General features: G+C 39.5%; 2 protein-coding genes across 5 annotated transcripts; one reads left to right on the forward strand and one right to left on the reverse strand.

Annotated features, from left to right (window-relative positions):
• Positions 1-504: 504 nt before the first annotated feature.
• Positions 505-13921, forward strand: LOC105058896 (protein argonaute 1A). 4 transcript variants are annotated; one of them, XM_019855429.3, is made up of 25 exons: positions 516-707; positions 2120-2196; positions 3054-3348; positions 3794-4509; positions 4603-4811; positions 4911-5060; positions 5151-5284; positions 6575-6684; positions 6959-7065; positions 7216-7354; positions 8184-8300; positions 10430-10537; positions 10656-10727; positions 11016-11138; positions 11265-11427; positions 11600-11727; positions 11804-11941; positions 12054-12196; positions 12308-12370; positions 12441-12504; positions 12611-12746; positions 12898-12971; positions 13083-13177; positions 13264-13295; positions 13392-13921. In XM_019855429.3, the coding sequence occupies exons 4-25, from the start codon at positions 3802-3804 to the stop codon at positions 13604-13606; spliced, it is 3228 nt and encodes a 1075-aa protein (XP_019710988.1). In that variant the 5' UTR covers positions 516-707; positions 2120-2196; positions 3054-3348; positions 3794-3801; the 3' UTR covers positions 13607-13921. The 4 variants fall into 4 exon arrangements, with proteins under 4 accessions (XP_010940263.1, XP_010940262.1, XP_019710988.1 ...); XM_010941960.4 differs by lacking the exon at positions 3054-3348 and having other exon boundaries at positions 510-707; XM_073249705.1 differs by having other exon boundaries at positions 2120-3348.
• Positions 13922-14069: 148 nt separating this feature from the next.
• LOC105058897 (sucrose synthase 7) lies at positions 14070-18629 on the reverse strand. The gene is made up of 17 exons (XM_019855434.3): positions 18437-18629; positions 18192-18324; positions 17949-18103; positions 17668-17860; positions 17448-17566; positions 17139-17355; positions 16971-17066; positions 16702-16875; positions 16492-16608; positions 16105-16271; positions 15796-16020; positions 15344-15665; positions 15013-15257; positions 14791-14929; positions 14614-14702; positions 14507-14530; positions 14070-14390 (listed from the first exon to the last, which is right to left on the reverse strand). The coding sequence occupies exons 1-17, from the start codon at positions 18538-18540 to the stop codon at positions 14318-14320; spliced, it is 2592 nt and encodes an 863-aa protein (XP_019710993.1). The 5' UTR covers positions 18541-18629; the 3' UTR covers positions 14070-14317.
• Positions 18630-19148: the final 519 nt, after the last annotated feature.

Here is a 19148-nt window from a genome sequence, read left to right on the forward strand (position 1 = left end):
GTCTCCGCTCTCCCAAATCCAGCCGTCTGATCGGTGGACCCCTCCTGTCTTGGACTCATCCGTGGTCCCAACTCCAACTCTCGTCAGGTGAGGGAACCCCGCGCTGGTCCCAAAACATTGGCCCGCATAGAATTTCTATGCACGTGTCAACTCACCGAGGGGCTGTTCAGCTCCGGTGCTGTCTAATTCCAAGGAAAATCTTACAAGCCTATTTAAAGCGATCCACGTGGCCACCTGCGCCTTGTATTGGTAAACGTGTTATTCTTTGTCTTTTTTTTCCGCGGGTATCAACGTGTTATCCAGGAATATCATTGCGCTTCCGGCCACAGCGGATCAGGTTGGAAGCCACGGTGGTGGGGGACAGCTCGCAGGTAGCCACATGGGTCGCCACCTGGCGTCAGTTCGGACAGGAAGCCGAACCGAACCGGCGGTCCGGCAGGGCACGGCCGGGCCGGGGGTTGGCGGGTTGCGGGACTCCCGATCGCCTTTTTAAATGCCGGGGTCTGCCCCGATATGACGCGACGGGCGTTTTCTCGACTTCCCGTGGGAGGCGGTTTTCTCTTTTGACACTCCCCTCCTTTTCTTTTGCTCTCCACCTACTAAATTAGCTTAGAGCTCCCTCAGAGAAGGGGAGAGGGTGGTTTGCCGAGGCGGTTTTCAGGTGGAAGACGCGGTTTCTCACTCCAGCATCCGGTTTTCCGATTAAGGTATAGCGGGTTTCTCACGCTCCTCCTCGCTCGTCTTTCCGATTTCTCTGTTTTAGAGTTCATTGGGTTCTTGTAGATCGGTTTCGTTTTTTTTTTCCCCTCCCATTTTTGTCTCTTTTCTCGGATGTTGTATCTTTTTAATTTTTATTCCTTTACGAAACTTTTTCTGAAGAATATATTAGTAAATAAATGCATATTTATAGGTTTGATTTATTTTGTCTTGATGTTTGTGATTTCTTCCATTGTCTTTGATTTGGGGAAGGGATGGGGGGATGGGGGTGGAGAGTGAGATCGAGCTCGTTTTCGCTTTCTTGTAGCGCTAGCTGGTGAGATTTGATCGCTGGTGTTTGTCTCGGCATTTGTAGTGCTTTTTTTTTTTACCCTCTGTTTGAGTACGATCGGGTGTTTTGCTTGGTTTTCGAGCTGTTGGTAATGGTGGAGACGGGTTTTGAGGTTTTGTTTCTTCTTCAGAGACTGTCGCCATCTTCGATTTTTTTTTTTAAATTTTTTTGCTGGTTTGATTTTTTTTTCACCTGGTGGTTTTAGAGGATCTTAGTGTATGTACGCTGTTGTCCTCCAAAGGCTTTTTGATGTCCTTGGTCCTTTTTGGGCCGGGGTTTTGGATGTATCTGTTTTTCTTTCCCCTCTCTCTAAATAGATTGCAATCTGTTCACAAAGAGGCATTCCGTTAGTTATCTCTCGGTTTTAGGAAATTTTCCCTGTTGTCTCTGATTTGTTTTCCCTGGGGTTCCCCTGTTATTTGGTTATGGATAGATCAGAGTTTAGAGAACAGTGGAGGTTTTTTCTGTTTTGGACTTTGCTGAATTTTTAGCTGTTTTACTTTTCTTTCTTTTGTTTTTCCTTTTTCATATAAGCTACCTTGTTAAGACTCACATTTCGCTCATCATTTCTTCAAATTTTGGTTGTTCTCCCTTACAAATTACTGTTTGATCTATATGATTTTTACTATATTGGTTGTTCTCCCTTTCAAATTACTGTTTGATCTATATGATTTTTACTATATTTTACGTATGTAGATTCTGTTTCAATGTATGTTTTTTTATAAAATTTAGTTTTGTATGCAAGACATGAATTGTATTTATTAGGCAGACGTATTATTTCCGCAGAATCAGATTAATGATAGTTTCAGAGTTTATATGGCTTATTTTTGAAGTATTATGATTTTTGTTCTATTGTTCTATTGGAGCCATCCTGTCTCGATTACTGAATAGAAGTGATCATCCTCTATTAGTTTTTGGATTTGGACATTGAGATTTCCTTAATTTGATTTTATAGGCATTATAAAATTTAGAGGGTTTTGTGGGAATCTATATTGTCGGCAAAATGTATTACTTCAGTTGTTTAATAACTGGTTATTGATGGTTGTGGAATCTCTCTGGTTTGTTTTGTAGTTTATATCCTCTGTCTATAAAGCCATCTCAAGTGGATTACCAATAAAGAAGCGAATACCTTCTTTGGATTATTTTTGGTATTAGACTGTACCAATATCTCCATCTTTTGCTGTGTTTGAATGAATTGTATCTGTTCTTAAAACTTTCTTGCTAACCTCATCCAATAAATTTTCTTCTCCATGAAACTAGCTGTTGTATCCTGCGAAATTCTGCAGTTAAATCTTGTGTTTGATGTGTCAGATGTGATATTTGGGAGATATTCTGTGTTATTATTAGTCGTACTTATTGTCTACTGTTCTGTTTCGTTCTATATATGTTTACTTTAGTCATTTGCTTCTGCATTAAAACATTTGCAGAGTCTTGTATGGAACTCTAGATTTTTTAGATATTTGCATTTGTTCAGTTGCTTTTTGAGAATCATTTAGTGATGGTTTCGAAGCATCTTCATTGTTTCGGAAGTGTGTGATTTTATTTGATCCATCCTTTATGGATTGTTGGTAAAGAAGTGTTATCTTCTCCATATCTTTTGCATATCATAAAAAGGTTTAGTCCATATGTGCTTTAGTCAGGTGCGCCCAGGAATGTTCATGAACTTTCTGGGTCTACCTGCTGTGCACCAGATTTTCTCTGAGGTGCAATCCACAAATCTTCTTAAAATCTGCCGGTATATCCCAGACAATTTATGAAATCTTGCAGTGAACTTACAATATTTGCTATTTTGGAAACAGTTTGTAGGGATTTGATGTATACATCCCATGGCATTTGCTCTATCCCATGTTCTATACAATGCATTTTATTATTATTATTAATTGCTGTCTTGCAATAGATAGTAATTATGCTTGGTAAGGATTCTAGGCTGGAGACTTTTTTGGTTAGCATTGTCTTCCATTCTCTGTATCTGTTAGGTGCCTTTACACAAGCTTGTTGTAAGTAGACTCCATCAGGTTATTTCATCTGGGAAGCAAAACAATCAGGGATAATTGCCTATGTGCTCATGAAGGCTCAACACAAGGTGGATGAAGGTGTTTGTTCATCAGATCTTTTATAGGAATAAAAATGAACTAATACAGATGCTGAAATTCAGACATATGCCATAAAGTCAACCATGACTGGAGACAGGGTAAAGGAGGGAGCTCTTGCTCCAGTTCGGGGTCTCAGCTAGCTGCCATGTATATCTCTTCCTGGTTAGACATCTACCCCGACTAGGAGCAGAGGGAAGGCTTATTCAGGTGAGTGATCCTCATCCTCCCTGGTATTCAATACAGGGCAAAGAAAAGGGGGCATCTCTCTCCGGAGGGGCTGCAAGTGCGTGCTGTTGGCGATCCAGAATGGTCTACCTCCATTTGGGAAACTCAATGCTCCCATTGGCCATGAGGCTTTTTTAGTCATTTTAGACTGCGTCAGTGGTCTTTGATCCACATCCTTAGCCGAGACAAAGTCAGTCTGCGAAGAAGCAAGAGGGAGGAGGGGCTTTTTTATGTCTGATTTTCAACTATTTAGTGTAGGCTACTGTATTATATTACAGCTGCTGGATAGGGCTTTTTTGTTTCCAAATTTTGCAACTGTTTAGCGTAGGCTATTGTTGTAGATTTTGGTTGTTTAGCTGTCAGTTTTTTTCAAGGTTCATATGCATGTCTATATATATATATATATTCATACTTTGTTCTATTCCAGTTGCCAACATGGTGAGGAAGAGAAGAACCGAACTTCCTGGTTCTGGAGAGAGCTCACAATCTGCAGAGTCTAGTAGCAGTGGTGGGCGAGGTGGGCACCAGCGTCCAGCTGAAAGTTCTCCAACTCAGCAGCAACAAGGAGGAGGACAGGTTTGGGGTCCAGCACCTCAACCGCCCATGCAAGGAGGTCGTGGCAGGGGATTCCATCAGGGGCGCGGTGGTGGAGCACAGCCTCATGGTGGAATGGCACCACAGCAGCAAGGTGCCCCAGTGTCTGAATACCAGGGCCGTGGTGGGCCATATGCTAGAGGTGGCATGCCGCCTCAGCAGCATTATGGTGGGCACAGGGGAGGTGGAAGCATGGCTGGCGGACATGGGGTTGGCCCCTCTGCAGGTCCATCAAGACCACCAGCACCCGAGCTGCACCAAGCAATGCAAGCTCCATATGAAGCTGCCCAAGCATCATCATCGCAGGCAAGTTCATCAAGGCAGCCAGATGTGTCTGCTGCTCAGCTCCCTCAACAGTTTGAACAGCTCTCTGTTCAGGGTGAAGCTGCACATGGTCAGGCAATTCAACCTGTGGTTCCACTGGTGTCATCAAGCAAGTCTCTGAGGTTTCCACTGCGCCCTGGGAAAGGTAGCTTTGGTGACAGATGCGTGGTAAAGGCGAATCATTTCTTTGCCGAGCTACCCGACAAGGATCTTCATCAGTATGATGTGTGTTTGCCCCCAAAATAGCATGTAAATCCATTATGGTTCTTATCTATATATTTTTGCCATTTACTTGTAATTTTTGTGGCATCCAATCAGGTCTCGATCAAGCCAGAAGTTAGCTCACGTGGTGTGAACCGTGCTGTGATGGAACAGCTAGTCAGACACTATAAGGAGTCCTATTTAGGAGGACGCCTTCCAGCCTATGATGGCAGGAAGAGCCTTTACACAGCTGGTCCACTGCCGTTTACCTCGAGAGAGTTTCATATTGCTTTAATAGATGAGGATGATGGTTCAGGCAGTGAAAGGTCTTTTGTTTGGAGCACCATCATATTCTTTGAAGATATATTTATTTCTAATTTCATGGTGTGGCTGACTGAATAGTTAAATTCAATTCTATCCTTCAGGCGACAGAGGACTTTTAATGTGGTTATCAAATTAGCTGCACGTGCAGATCTTCACCACCTTGAATTGTTTTTAGCTGGGAGGCAAGCAGATGCTCCCCAAGAAGCTCTTCAAGTGCTCGATATTGTGCTGCGTGAGTTGCCTACTGCCAGGTAAGTTCCATATGCTTGATATCCCACATATTACTGTTCTTTTATTTGCTGAGCGTTGAATATAATGACATGCATTTTGGTGCTTTGCAGATACTCACCTATCGGTCGGTCATTCTATTCACCTAATTTAGGGAGAAGGCAACCACTTGGTGAAGGATTGGAGAGCTGGCGTGGTTTTTACCAGAGCATTCGCCCTACACAAATGGGCTTGTCCCTAAATATTGGTACTAACACTTTTCTCTTAGCACGTGCCTTGATGCTTTTGAGATGCAAACATGTGGTTTGACAATCCAAATGAACTGTACTTCAGAACTTCATACAAAGTAAAATTTTTCTTTTGAGCGGTAAAATAATCTTGATGCTCAAAAGATAATTACTAGCTCATATTTCGGGAAAAAAAAAATTGCAACATCATAGAGTGCATTTACTGGGTTGGTCATATCAAGTGAGAAGCATGACATGCATACCTAGTAGGTTTCATTCAGTTGTATATCATCAGCTACAAGGGACCCTTTTTATGAGGTTTACCTGGCAGGGATTGCATACATGAACTCCCGCAATATGTGTTGCAGCAAGATATCTGTTTACATTCTTATAGTTATTTGCCTTTTCAATGGTTTTAGCCAATCATTAGGTGATAACTCATAAATGCAACAAAAAAGTTTCCATATAATTTCACTTTAGATGAATTGTTAGCAGTTTGCCCATCCCAAACAACTGAAACATGAAGGATAGAATGAGTACTTACAATTCATATGAAATTGCCTCTAATTCAAATGATATTTTGTTATTTTATGACCAATAAAAAATGCTTTCTTATACATAGCATGTACCTTTCTATTATGGTCATCCTGTCCTCTTCCCCATGTTAGTTGAAATTTTTTTACTTTATCATACGCACATTTTTCCAAAATCCTGAATGCTATATCCATTTCATGTGAACTGCAATGCTTTAGACCTTACCAACCTTATGAATTTCCATGCATTTTTGTATAACACGGAAAGCACCACACTATGTTCAATAAGCTTCCAAGAAAAAGCAGGATGTATAGAATGCAGTATGCACTGTTTCTCCACATTGCATCTGTAGGCTTTGCTTTGCGGGTGCATGCTTAATATCTACTTTGAAGGTGAAGGCATCATATATCTTTTTATGGAGGGCTATTTGTATGAGATAGTTGTGTTAATATGTATATGATGCTTTCTCAATAATAGATTGTCTGATAGTGCCAGCATTTTATGTTCAATAGGCTTCTAGGAAAAGCAGGATGAATATCATGCAATACACTCTCCAAATAGCATGCATTTTTTTCTTTCACCCTGTGGATCCATGTTTGCTGTTTGCTTAGAAGTTCAACCCATCACATCTTGTTATGGGGAGTTATTTGTATTTTATGAATATGTCTAGCATGTTTTCTTAAGAATTCATTATATAGTCTATTTGAATTTATTTCTTAAAACAACATTGTCATCGCATATTCTTTTTTTCACTCCTCTAATTAACTCTTTTTCAGATATGTCATCTACTGCATTCATTGAACCACTGCCTGTCATTGACTTCATCGCCCAGCTTTTAAATAGGGATGTTCAAGCGAGACCACTGTCTGATGCTGACCGTGTGAAGGTCATCTTCTGATTCTTATAAGAATTGACAGAACCTGATCATTTTGATATTCAGGTTTAGGCTGAATTGTTTTTGCCCTGTTTTAGATAAATTGCACTAATTTTATCCTATTTTTGTTATGAATTCGTTCAACTTAATGGATTTTAATTAAACCAATGATTAAGAGGAGATGATATCCTCATTAAAAAAAAAGGGAGTTAGTGGTGTTGGTACCATGTTATTGTGTTATCTTATAATCTCACTGTTTTCTGTTATATATGCATGCGTATGCCAGATCAAGAAGGCGCTGAGAGGAGTGAAGGTTGAGGTCACACATCGTGGAAATATGCGCAGAAAATATCGCATATCTGGTTTAACATCACAGGCAACAAGGGAACTAACGTATGGAATTGCTTCCTTATTGTCTACTTACCATTTTTGTTTTCTTCTTTTGGCATCTTTACTGCTGCTATTGATTTTCTGACATTACTAGATTGCTAACATGAGTTTCATTTGTTCTAACTATCTATTATTGAAATGTGGGAACAACAGCTTCCCGGTAGATGAAAGAGGAACTATGAAGTCTGTTGTGCAGTATTTTCAAGAGACATATGGTTTTACCATCCAACACACCAATTTGCCTTGCTTGCAAGTCGGTAACCAGCAGAGGCTAAACTATCTCCCCATGGAGGCAAGTTTTTATATGCTTTTGTAGTGTGTGAATAAGACTGTTTTTTCATATTGTATCTTAGGTGCTGTGAGGCGTCACTCTCATTTTTTTGTGCTTTAGAATTTGAAAAGTGCAAATCTCGTTTTTATTTTGTTAAAATTATTTAAAAATACAAACATGTTTGGTGTAATCAGTTACTTTTAAAAATATAAATATAGTGAAGGTGGTGGTAGCAGTCGGGTGGAGATGGTGTGGTTTGTGGTGGGAGCTGCAGCAGTATGGCAGAGGTGGCGACGATGGTTGTGGTGGGGCGGTGGAGATTATGAAGATGGTGGTGGTGGTGGTGTGGAGGTGGTGGGTTGGGTGGTGGCTGTGTTGGCAATGGTGGCAAAGTGTCGACTATGTGGTGCAGGCAGTGACAATGGCGGCTATGGCGTGGTAGTGATTGTGGGCGATGCGGTGACAACAGCAATGGTGGTGATGAAGACAATGACAGTGACAGCAGTAGTGGTGGCTGCAGTGCTGGAGGTTTTGTTGTTGTTCATGGTGTGGTAAAAACAACAGTTTTTTATTTCTAAAGAATATTAAAGTCAGAATTTCTGACTATTATTTATTTAAGAAATAGTGAAACTGATTTTAAAATAGAAAATAAAACAATAATACCAAAGCATGCCTTTTGTATCGGTTTCTGTAATTTTTTTTTTAAAAACTAAAAACAAGAAATGAAAATGATGCCAATTGGGCCCTTCACTTGTGATTATTTATTTGTTTACAAAACAATTTCAATGTCTTTGGCGAAAACTTCATGCTGATCTTTTTCTTTTTGTTATTTTCTGGGTAATAAATTTAGGTTTGTAAGATAGTGGAAGGTCAGAGATATTCAAAGAGGTTGAATGAGAGGCAAATAACTGCTCTTTTGAAGGTCACATGTCAACGTCCTCATGAGCGCGAGCTTGATATTATTCAGGTGATGCATCTGGCTTAATTTCATCAATCACTTCCAAAAGCTCTCTCTATTTTCTCTTTGATGGTAAAACTACCTTTGTTTATTTCTGAGTGTAGCAATAGTCTAGGAAGCACAGATTCTTCAAAATCACATGCTATCTTCATATCGGATATGTATCAAATATTTATACTTGTTCGGTGCTTCTTGGATACATGTTTGATACTAGTTAAGTATCCTATTTTTCAAAATTAAGTAGAAAAACTATGGATACTTCTTGAATGCACTTGAGATGCTTGCTTGATGCCATAAAAAATGAGGGAAAAGTGTTTTCTATCTTTTTCTAATGTTAACCTTTCAAGGGTCAATGGTCAATTATGGAGTGTATGATGTCATCTTTGAAATATGTAGTACGGATTATTGTTGAATTTGAATGATGATTGAATTATGAGCTTGTAAAAAAATTGATTCTGCCGCATGAAATATGAACTATGCTGCTTAGATAGCCCACCATGCAGTGGATATACGTGCTTGCACGTTTGTGTGGTCATGCATGTATGTACTAGAGCTGATCATGGGCTGTTAGGCCCACCCAGCCTGGCCTGAAATTTGGCGGGCTCGGACACTAAAAATAGGCATGTGGGACGGGCTTGGGCAAAAAACAGGCCCGATTTGAAAATCGGTCTGGTCCTGGGAAAATGAAAAATTGGCCCGACCTGGCTTGAGATAATTATTTATATATATATATATATAATATTATGTATTAATTACATTGATTAATTAAATATTATAATAATAAAATATTATATCATGTCTTAAGGAATATATCAATGTCAGATTAGGAAGCATAGATATCGGTATGCGATATGGGTACTTTATGGTATGGATACGCCGATACGGCAAAAAATGAAAAAATTACGATACGAATATGGTTAGATATTTTATATTTTTATTAATATTTAAATATATATAATATTTCAATATTAATAAAAATATATGAAAAAAATTGAATCATATATATAATATTCGAATATTAATAAAATTAAGTTTTAAAAATCTCAACTAAATTTATAAGAATCATCATAAAAAACAAATAAACACTTGCAATTAACGAAAAGAAAAATACTAGCAGTCTAAATAAGTAGAAGAAATCAAAATAGTAAGTCTTGATAATTAAGTGATAATAATTTCAGCTGCTTCATTATCTGCATCATCAGCAAAAAGCTTCTCCACATCTAGTTCATCAAGAGACAAACTTACAATCTTAAGAATGTAGAGATAGGAGTATAGGTGCCGTACCAGAAACGTATCCAGTGCTGGTACATGCCTGAAATAGGAGTACCCATGCTTCATAGATATCAGATCTATTGGGCAGGGCTGGTATTGACCTTTTCGGATTGGGCCGGGCTTGGACTAAAAAAATGAGGCCTGATGCTTAGGCCAGGCCAAGCCTGGGCATAAACATTGAGCCTCATTTTTGCTTGGGGCTGGTCCAATTTGGCCTGGCCCAACATTTGATCAGCTCTAGCATGAACAAAATATATATTTGTTGACATATCCTAGCCATATCATATCATACTTTTTTCATGATTTGCCATATTAATGTATTTGTATCAAGGTTTGCCATACCGAACCGCTTGGTACGGGGTGTACTGTACTAGTTCGGTGCTGGTATGCAGTATAGGGGGCGTATCGACGCTTGGTATGCCGAACTAGCCTCGTACTAACATAGTAACAGGTTGACACTGATATGGAGCGCGGTACTGAGATGACAAATCTTGATCTATATCATGTGGTACCCGTAACTCATCTATATCCATGATTCATGTCATTTTATTTTTCAGCTTTTAGTTTGTAAATAAACTTGCTTTTAGATTAATTTTTTATCTTTTTGGGCGTTTAATTGGGTATTTCGCATTTCTATGTTGTGGTATTTTTTTATTAATTTCCACTTTGCATGCAATTTGGCTGGTAATATCTAGACCTTATAATGGTCATAATTTTTACTTTATATCCCATTGATATAGAATACACAACGTGTTACTGGTTTCTTTTCTTATATATCTTGTGTTTTCCTCCTAATGTTAATGTCAACCTGGAATAGAATAATTATAAGAAAACCCATCATCTTAAAGTATCCTTTTTCCCCACAGACGGTTCGACACAATGCTTACCATGAAGACCCTTATGCGAAAGAATTTGGCATCAAGATCAGTGAGAAACTTGCATCAGTCGAGGCACGGGTTTTACCTGCCCCCTGGGTGAGTAGAACAAATTAGTCAATTTCTGCGTGGAATAACTTTTTTTATAATGCCACAATGGCTTTCTATTTTGATAACTTTTCCATCTTTTATTGATTGCATTTTGTTTGCTCTGCAGCTTAAATACCATGACACTGGTAGAGAGAAAAAGTGCTTGCCCAGAATTGGACAGTGGAACATGATGAATAAGGTATTGCATACAAACATGTCACTTCCTTGAAATGGTTTTGTCACATGTCAATCATGGCTGCTGTTCTTTTGATGGTTGAGACATATTTTCATTAATGACCTTAGCAACTAGAATTTCCTTGTACATTTCCCACCTGCTATCAATCGGAACCAAGTGCTGCCAGGAAACTTTAATGCTTGTGCCATAGCCATATCTTCTGTCATGAAGAGATACATGCATGCCACCATATCTATAGTACATAATTTTATTATTGGACTGTCTTGTGCCTTACAACCCCTTCCAATATAGAAAATGGTGAATGGTGGGAGAGTGCAAAATTGGATGTGTATCAGTTTTGCTCGTAATGTGCATGAAAGTGTTGCTCGCGGATTCTGTCATGAACTTGTTCAGATGTGCCGGACATCTGGGATGGTATGTCTCCATGATTTCCTTTTCTTTTTTGACTGTACATATTTTACATACCTTTGATCAGTTGCTTATCTCTGATATCATGTAAATGATATTCTACATTGATACTGTCTTTTGAACTTCATGTAGGATTTTTCTATAGAACCTGTACTTCCTCCATCCAGTGAACGGCCTGATCAAGTGGAAAGAGCTCTAAAAGCACGCTACCATAATGCAATGAGCAAACTCCAGCCCCGTGGAGAACTTGATCTGCTTATTGTAATATTGCCCGACAACAATGGTTCTCTATATGGTATTCATTCCACCCTGCCCCTTTTTTTTGTATTGATTCATTTACCTGTTTGTTTGTGAACTTTGAGATTATAATTACTGTGGTCCATGACACAGAATCTTTGCATTGGTTCTCAGATTATCAATCTATTATTTAGACATTATTTCTGGCTGCTGCTTTGCCTCCATGTCAGGTGATCTAAAGCGAATATGTGAGACTGAGCTTGGATTAGTGTCTCAGTGTTGTTTGGCCAAGCATGTTACAAGTAGGAAGAGTAAACAACAGTACCTGGCAAATGTTGCTCTCAAGATAAATGTAAAGGTATGTGTTATTTAAGCACTTTTTTCCTGTTTTTTCTCGATCTTTTGCAATCTTTACAAGAATGTTTTGATGAAAGGTTGGGGGTAGGAACACTGTCCTTATGGATGCCTGGACAAGGGGGATACCTTTGGTTAGTGACAGGCCTACCATTATATTTGGTGCTGATGTGACACATCCTCATCCTGGGGAGGACTCCAGTCCCTCTATTGCAGCTGTAAGATGATCCATCTTCATACAAGAGACACGTCAAACCTTTTTATTGGTAAAAATATGTATTGGACATATGACTAGATGTACTCATCTTATTTCTCTTTGATATGCTGCAGGTTGTAGCTTCTCAGGATTGGCCGGAAGTAACGAAGTATGCTGGATTAGTTTCTGCTCAGGCCCATCGTCAAGAGTTGATTCAGGATTTGTTTAAAGTCTGGCAAGATCCTCAACGTGGAACTGTCACTGGTGGCATGATAAGGTATGAGTTAGTTCTGCTGATTTACATCATTTTCTTTGTCACCTGGGATTGGTTTATTGTATCTGTTTTATCCTGAAGTTTGAGGGAACTCATGTAGTCATTAATGTGTAGGGAACTTCTTATTTCTTTTAAGAGGGCTACTGGAGAAAAGCCGGTGCGAATTATATTTTACAGGTATGGTCTTTAGATGCTTTTCCTTGATGCTTTTCTGTCATGCTAAATTACCGTGGGTGCTTCTTTGCAGGGACGGGGTTAGTGAAGGGCAGTTTTATCAAGTTTTACTGCATGAGCTCGATGCAATTCGGAAGGTATCGCATTTGGACATACCTTTCATCAGATCTCTATCCCAATATCAGCAAATTCAATAGGTTGTTTAATGTGATTCTTTTCCCTTTTAAAATTTTTTTGTCTCAGGCATGTGCCTCTCTAGAACAGAACTATCAGCCACCAGTAACTTTTGTGGTGGTCCAAAAACGCCACCACACAAGGCTGTTTGCAAATGACCATCATGATCACCAATCGGTTGATAGGAGCGGAAATATACTACCTGGTCAGTCGCTTAAAGTTACAAATGATCTGGTTAAATAATATATATCCTTACTATTTTTTCCCTAGGACCATTTTTTTTATTTCTAGGTGCTTTTATTTTTGTTGGGTTATAAATTCAATGTTGATGTGATTGTCGTCCTCATTAAATGCAGGTACTGTTGTTGATTCTAAGATCTGCCACCCGACTGAGTTTGATTTTTACTTGTGCAGTCATGCTGGCATCCAAGTATACCTTCTCCCATCGTTGCAGTTTTTCCTCGTTGTTTGTGTTCATGTTTTTATGTATTCTCTCCTGATCGATGTGAAATGTTAAGCATATATGATGTTCTATGTGAAGGGTACAAGCCGCCCTGCTCATTATCATGTCTTGTGGGATGAAAACAAATTCAGTGCCGATGATTTGCAAACTCTTACGAACAACCTTTGCTACACGTATATCTCTCACCTTTCCTCTTGTTTCCTCTTGCCATGCTGACAGCTCAAAATCTGGTTGACTAAATTATGGATTGTTTCTGCAGCTATGCGAGGTGCACTCGCTCTGTATCTATTGGTAAGTGGCTAGTTTCCAGTCTTTTGTTTTATTCTTTCCTAGGAATAATCATATAGCCTCTCAATGCTGATGTTTGGTATGTCTTTCCTGTGTCAGTGCCGCCTGCATACTATGCTCATCTGGCTGCTTTCCGGGCCCGCTTTTATATGGAACCAGAGACATCAGATAGTGGTTCTTTGGCAAGTGGAGTTGCAGCTGGTCGTGGGCCACCTGGTAGTGGGCCACGCAGTAGTCGGTTCGCTGGTAGTGTAGCTGTTAGACCTCTTCCCCCGCTAAAAGAAAATGTCAAGAGAGTTATGTTTTATTGCTGAGCCAGGTAAAACACCTGGCTCCTGCTGCTTCCTGCTTAATTAGAGTTGATTGGTGCCCTTCTGTTTGTAGCATCTTCTTGAATTTTATGGTCATTCGTGTGAGATGTAACTTGGTGACATAACGCTTGGCGTATGGTTGAGACTTCTTGTTGAAGTTTGTCATTCATGTGAGATGCGACTTGGTGACATTAATGCTTGATGCATATTTGAGAGTCCGTTATGGAAATAGTGGCATAAAATATGTACTCGATATTCTGTTGCATCTGATGTAATAGATGTGTATTTCGAGAATCTCATCCAGACAGGTTTGTGACAGTTGCCGTGGGCTTTATCCTTTCTGCCATTTTTGATTTGGTGTTTGTATATTTTGGGGCCTAAAGGACACTTTTGAACTGATGTTTGCTTATTCTTTCTTTTGACGTTAGATTTTTTTTTTGCCCCCCCTAGTGATGGAAAGTATCTTGTGTCAGTTTTCTTACCTGCTTAGGTTTCTCAACCTTGTGCCATGTTCCTGCACAAACGCGTGTTCTTCGAGATGGGCATCATATGGTATTTTGGATCTGGATGTATTTCATTGCTTATGAATCTGCTATGATACTTTGATATCTCATTCGGTGGTAGGTGTTTCAAATCCAAACAAACGTATTAACAGGTTGATGTGTACACTATCATTCAACCATACAACATCCGTTCTTGGCACGCATCTTGTTTCTACTCTGTTTGAGCAGCACTCTGGGTGGCTTGCTGTGTGGGTGCTTTTGGCATGAGAGCGTCTTTTATGACCCTGAGAGCATGTGGGATTGAGCGATTAACCGTAAACAATCTAATAACATTTCATTACGTATAAAATAGATCAAGAATAGAGAAAGCATCGGGAAGAAAGGAATTGTACCATCTCACCTTTGCAAGCGTGATTGAGTGCGCCTGTATTAATACCAAGAACAAGTTGTTAGTTACCGTTTTGCTTGAATATCTTTTGTAAAATTCTAAAGAGTGGGCAAACTTGCCTCTGCTCTGGCTGTGCCCGAGGTTTTGCCCTAGGCTTTGGTGCGGCCACCTGTTGAGCTTGTTCGCTCGCTAAGAGGACTGTTTTGGCCTATCCACAGGGAAGAATTGCATTAATAATGATAACAATCGACCAGTTCATTTGTTTATTTATTGTATTTCTTCTTCGTCAAACTCACCAAATTTCTGAACTGGAGGCTGTAGAGCATCTGGATATATCTTTGTTTGGCTTGCTTCTCATCCTTTGTCAATTGCTTCCAGAAGCCAAAGACTGATCCCATGTTCAATACCTTGGTTGCATATATCTTCCAAGTGTAGCTGTCACCCCATATTCTTTTGACAATTAGTACATGATTACTGAAATATTGCTCTCATCTAGTCATTTTGCTGATTGGTATTACCATTCATATATCCGTTGGAGGCCGGCTGTTGACACCTTATTCCAGTAGGTACTGTCCTCCCGGCATTTCTCAAAGAAATCTGCAATCTTGTTGCTAGATTCCTCTCCATTGTAGGGATCAATATGGAATCCAGAAATTCCATCAACAACAATCTCTGCCGGTCCTCCTTGGTTTGTAGCGAAGGTCGGCAGGCCACAGTTCATCGCCTCTATGACTGTAAGTCCAAATGCCTCATACAAAGCAGGCTGAAACAAAGGAAGTCTGCATATAATTTTCTTTTCCATAGGTAAATTTAGATGATGATAGAAAGTGTGCAAAGTATAAACTATACCTGAACAAAAGCTCCCTTAGTATCAGCAATGCAGCGGTATAGCTCGCCATTTCGAACCCGATCATTCTGTGCCTTTATCCATCTTATCTGACCTGTCAATTGGTGTGTCTCAATCAGTGAATGCATCTTCTCGATCTCATTGATCTCTTCCCTGTCCTTTGATTTCGAGGGATCGAAGAAGCCTCCAACCACAACAAGGCTCACGAGGTCCCTCAGCCTCTTGTTCTTCCCATACCAGTCAACTAGCCCAGTGAGGTTCTTGACTGTGTCAAGCCTTGCCATTGAGAATATGATTGGCTTATTTCTGTCTGCAAGGGATCCTCTATTTCCACTCATAAAGTTAGTAACATTGAGAACTGAATCTTTCTTTCAGGAGGGGGAAAAAAAAGATCATGTCTGGAGGAATTACTTCTGCTCTTCCTAAAAATTTATACGTTGATTTTGAGACTTACATGTGTTCATCATTGTCTACTTTGTTATGCAGCAGCTCCTCGATGGCGGGATGAAATGAAGTCAGTCGTTTCTGCTTTTGTGTGTAGGGGAAGTAGATTGATTGATCGGCTCCAGGAGAAGCTATGTTAAACTTGGGATCAAAGACATTGATGCCTGAGACAAACCGACATAGCCCTGGAAGAGTGAATGCACAGTGGCTCTCATACTGGCCAGGCCTATCCTTGCTGTACGATGAAAAGGTTCCAAGTTTTGATTCACAAACGCTCATAATTTGAACAAGAAAGCAAACTGATTAATTATATACTTACGTTCCAGCAATTTCTTGGTATGTACTTGTTATGATGAAATCAGCAGTATTCATTGAAACGATGTCAGCTGTGAATTGGCATGAGAAGTGATACTTTCCTTCCAATTCCTTCCACTTGACATCAGAATCTTCATACTTGGTCTTCTCAAGAGCATGTGCAATGGTTCCCTAGTTTGTCAAGATGCAATGTGATCAGTAAGAATCTTTCCAGGCAGAATAAAAGAAACATTATACACTATGAGAACTTGCTCTGATGTTCCCTAGTTTGTCTAGTTACAATGTGATCAGTAACAATCTTTTGAGGCAGAATAAAAGAAACATTCTACACTATGAGAACTCGCTCTGATGTTGCATGGAGAAGAAGATATGATTACATCATCAGTAGTACCTGTGTCACTCCAAGTTTGGTTGCGACAAGAGATGCCACCAAATTTCCATCAGTATAATTCCCAATGATCAGGTCTGGTTTCTCTTCTAAGTGGTCAAGAATTTTGGCAGCAGCATCCTGAGGAATGACAAGGTTGCTAATCATTCCAAAAACACATTCCAATTTAAGGAAGCTATGGAGTCCAGTATAGAAATAAGATGAATTACATGCCTGAGCATATCTCTCGAGGTAAGGATAGATATCGAAACGAGAAACCCAGTGCTGCAAAACTCCATCTTTTGTCTTAAATGGCACCCGAAGGATGTGGGAATGCTTGGTATTGAGAATTGGCTCAAGTTCCTGGTTGCATTTGGTTCTCCGGGCTTCCGGTATTAGCCTGGTTACCTGCAACCACCTCCATTGTTGCTTTCCCTTCCCACATCATTATGATTCTATAGTTTTCAGTTGGATGGATCTTATTAAAATTTTTATTTTCTTACCACTAGAATTTGAGGTTTTACACTCAACCCTTGCTGCTGGATTCTGAGGAGCAATTCCTCTTCAAAGGCCTTTACTTTATCCAGGATGTAAACAACCTGCAACAAAAAAATAAGTTAGGAGTCTTTCAAATTTTCTAGTTCACTTCAACTGTGGATCGAATTCTATACCTGCCCACCGGTATCAGGCAACCCGAGGACATCAGCTTGTCCGAAATAGCCATGGGGCGAGAAGATCACAATGTTAAAGATGGTAGGAACTCTACGGAAGAATTTCTCCATGTTCACAGGATCTGGTGCTTGAAGAAGCTCAGATAGACAGTGCAGAGTCTCCTTAACACTTTCGGCGGTATTGCCCCATCCTTTCTCCAATCCCCATTCCTGAAATCTGTTGAACATAAAAAGCATGTGAAGAGAGTGCAAGTTTTAACCTTCTTTCCCTACCTTCTAAGCCTTCCCTAGGATAAATAACGGAATGACCTTTGTTCAAACTTTTGGAATGGGGTGTTCTTGGGAATTCCACTGACAAACACTTCAGCCACCAGCAGAGCTGTCTGGAGTTTGTTCATGGTGTCAAGGGTGCTATTAATCATTAATTTCTGCAGAGTTAGTAGAAATTGTAAGCAGTCAGACATTTAATTTACTTAATTGTCATAAATTAACATAATTTTTTTTTTTTCTTTTGCTTTCTAATTCTCACTTCTCCGCGGTGATTAAGGGTGAGTAAGTAGTCCAATAAAGACTTCATGCTATCGGACTTCTCATTCAGTTTGGATGACAAGAATTTGCATACAAACTGCGTGCCATTGCCAATGGATGATGGTAAGCTGAGGCAAGGCATCTTTAGATCGAAGGCTCCAAAATCCACTTCTAGAGCATTCTCATCCTTTGCCCTGCAATTCTCAGGAATTACACCATTGTGAGCTTTCTAAGGATCAAATTTACATTATGTTTCGATCTGCTGATGATTAGGAGTTATACCATTGCTCATCATATATTATTTCTTTGGACTTCAGGTATTCTGAAGGAGTGATTGATTCGACCATTAGATCCTCTGAATGCATTTTGACATACTCCCATATTCCAGGATTGGTTCTGACGGCAAATGCTACAATTGGAGGAAGGACAACAGCTTCCTGTCAATATGACATAACAAACAAATTCATTATGTTCAGATAAAAAAACCTGACAGGATTGCATCAGAGAATAAAATGAATTGGAAACCTGTGTGCAACAAATGATGTAACCCAGAAAGCCTTCCATGAGCCTGTCCTTCTCGATCTTGTCATCCACCGACTTCTCCAACTCTTCCATCAATTCCTTGTTCTTCATAATTCTCTGACCCTTCGAGACATACCTAATTTCCCAATTGGGTGATGAAAGACATCCCCGAAAGTTGATATATGATGCAAGGGTATCCAAACTCAGTAGAAGATTATTTGTTGAATGGATGGAAAGCAAATGCATACCTCGAAAAGCATCGCTTCATCATGTACCGGCTCTGCTTCAAAGCTTCGGGCATGCTATCGGCTATGCTATCTGATCTCTTGAAGCTAACAGAAGAAGCAGCCATTTTGGAAATTTTGGTGCAATCCAAACTATTCAGCTAGATTCAAGCTCTAAAGCCTACAAAGCAATGTACTTTTGGCTTGCATGGAGTGCTCAAGGTAGCAATTTATAGCAAATGGTTGCATTTGTATTGACTTGGATTGCAAACATGAATTCCTTTTTCTTCGCCTGAAAAAATTCAGAATATAAGATTTGCTTGCTGGAAATGAGGTCAGAAAGAAGCCGAAACCAGGGGACAAAGAACATTCCTGAGAGAAGTGATCCCAAAGCAAGATGAACGCAAGAAAGGCATTCACCACAAGCTAGGAGATTCCTTCTCCAAAAAAGAATATAGTTTTTTTGATTGCCAAGGACTTGAGGATTTTTTTAATATTTTTGCTTTATTTTATGTTGTTTGTGAATTGTGACTATACGTATGTATGTATGTATGTATGTGTGTGTATATATATATATATATATATATATATATATTATTTCAGCAATTTCCCCATGACTTCTGTGCTTACCTTCTGTTCTGTAGCTTTTTGACCGTTGCCTTTTTAAACTTTTAAAAGAGATCAACACGGCAACACCACCAAGAAAAGAAAAGAAGGAAACTGAAAAAAAGAAAAA

This window comes from Elaeis guineensis, chromosome 16 (assembly GCF_000442705.2).
Source record: "Elaeis guineensis isolate ETL-2024a chromosome 16, EG11, whole genome shotgun sequence".
NCBI lineage: Eukaryota > Viridiplantae > Streptophyta > Magnoliopsida > Arecales > Arecaceae > Elaeis > Elaeis guineensis.

What these genes read in the sequence shown, in the direction of transcription:
- LOC105058896 (XM_010941961.4), top strand. Translation starts at nt 3,802, where the DNA reads ATGGTGAGGAAGAGAAGAACCGAACTTCCTGGTTCTGGAGAGAGCTCA. An exon ending in GCAGTCATGCTGGCATCCAA is followed by an intron (nt 12,972 to 13,082) that starts GTATACCTTCTC and finishes TTCTATGTGAAG; the next exon opens with GGTACAAGCCGCCCTGCTCA. An exon ending in ACGAACAACCTTTGCTACAC is followed by an intron (nt 13,178 to 13,263) that starts GTATATCTCTCA and finishes TTGTTTCTGCAG; the next exon opens with CTATGCGAGGTGCACTCGCT.
- LOC105058897 (XM_019855434.3), bottom strand. Translation starts at nt 18,540, where the DNA reads ATGGCTGCTTCTTCTGTTAGCTTCAAGAGATCAGATAGCATAGCCGAT. An exon ending in ATGAAGCGATGCTTTTCGAG is followed by an intron (nt 18,325 to 18,436) that starts GTATGCATTTGC and finishes TTGGGAAATTAG; the next exon opens with GTATGTCTCGAAGGGTCAGA. An exon ending in CTCCAACGGATATATGAATG is followed by an intron (nt 14,930 to 15,012) that starts GTAATACCAATC and finishes ATGGGGTGACAG; the next exon opens with CTACACTTGGAAGATATATG.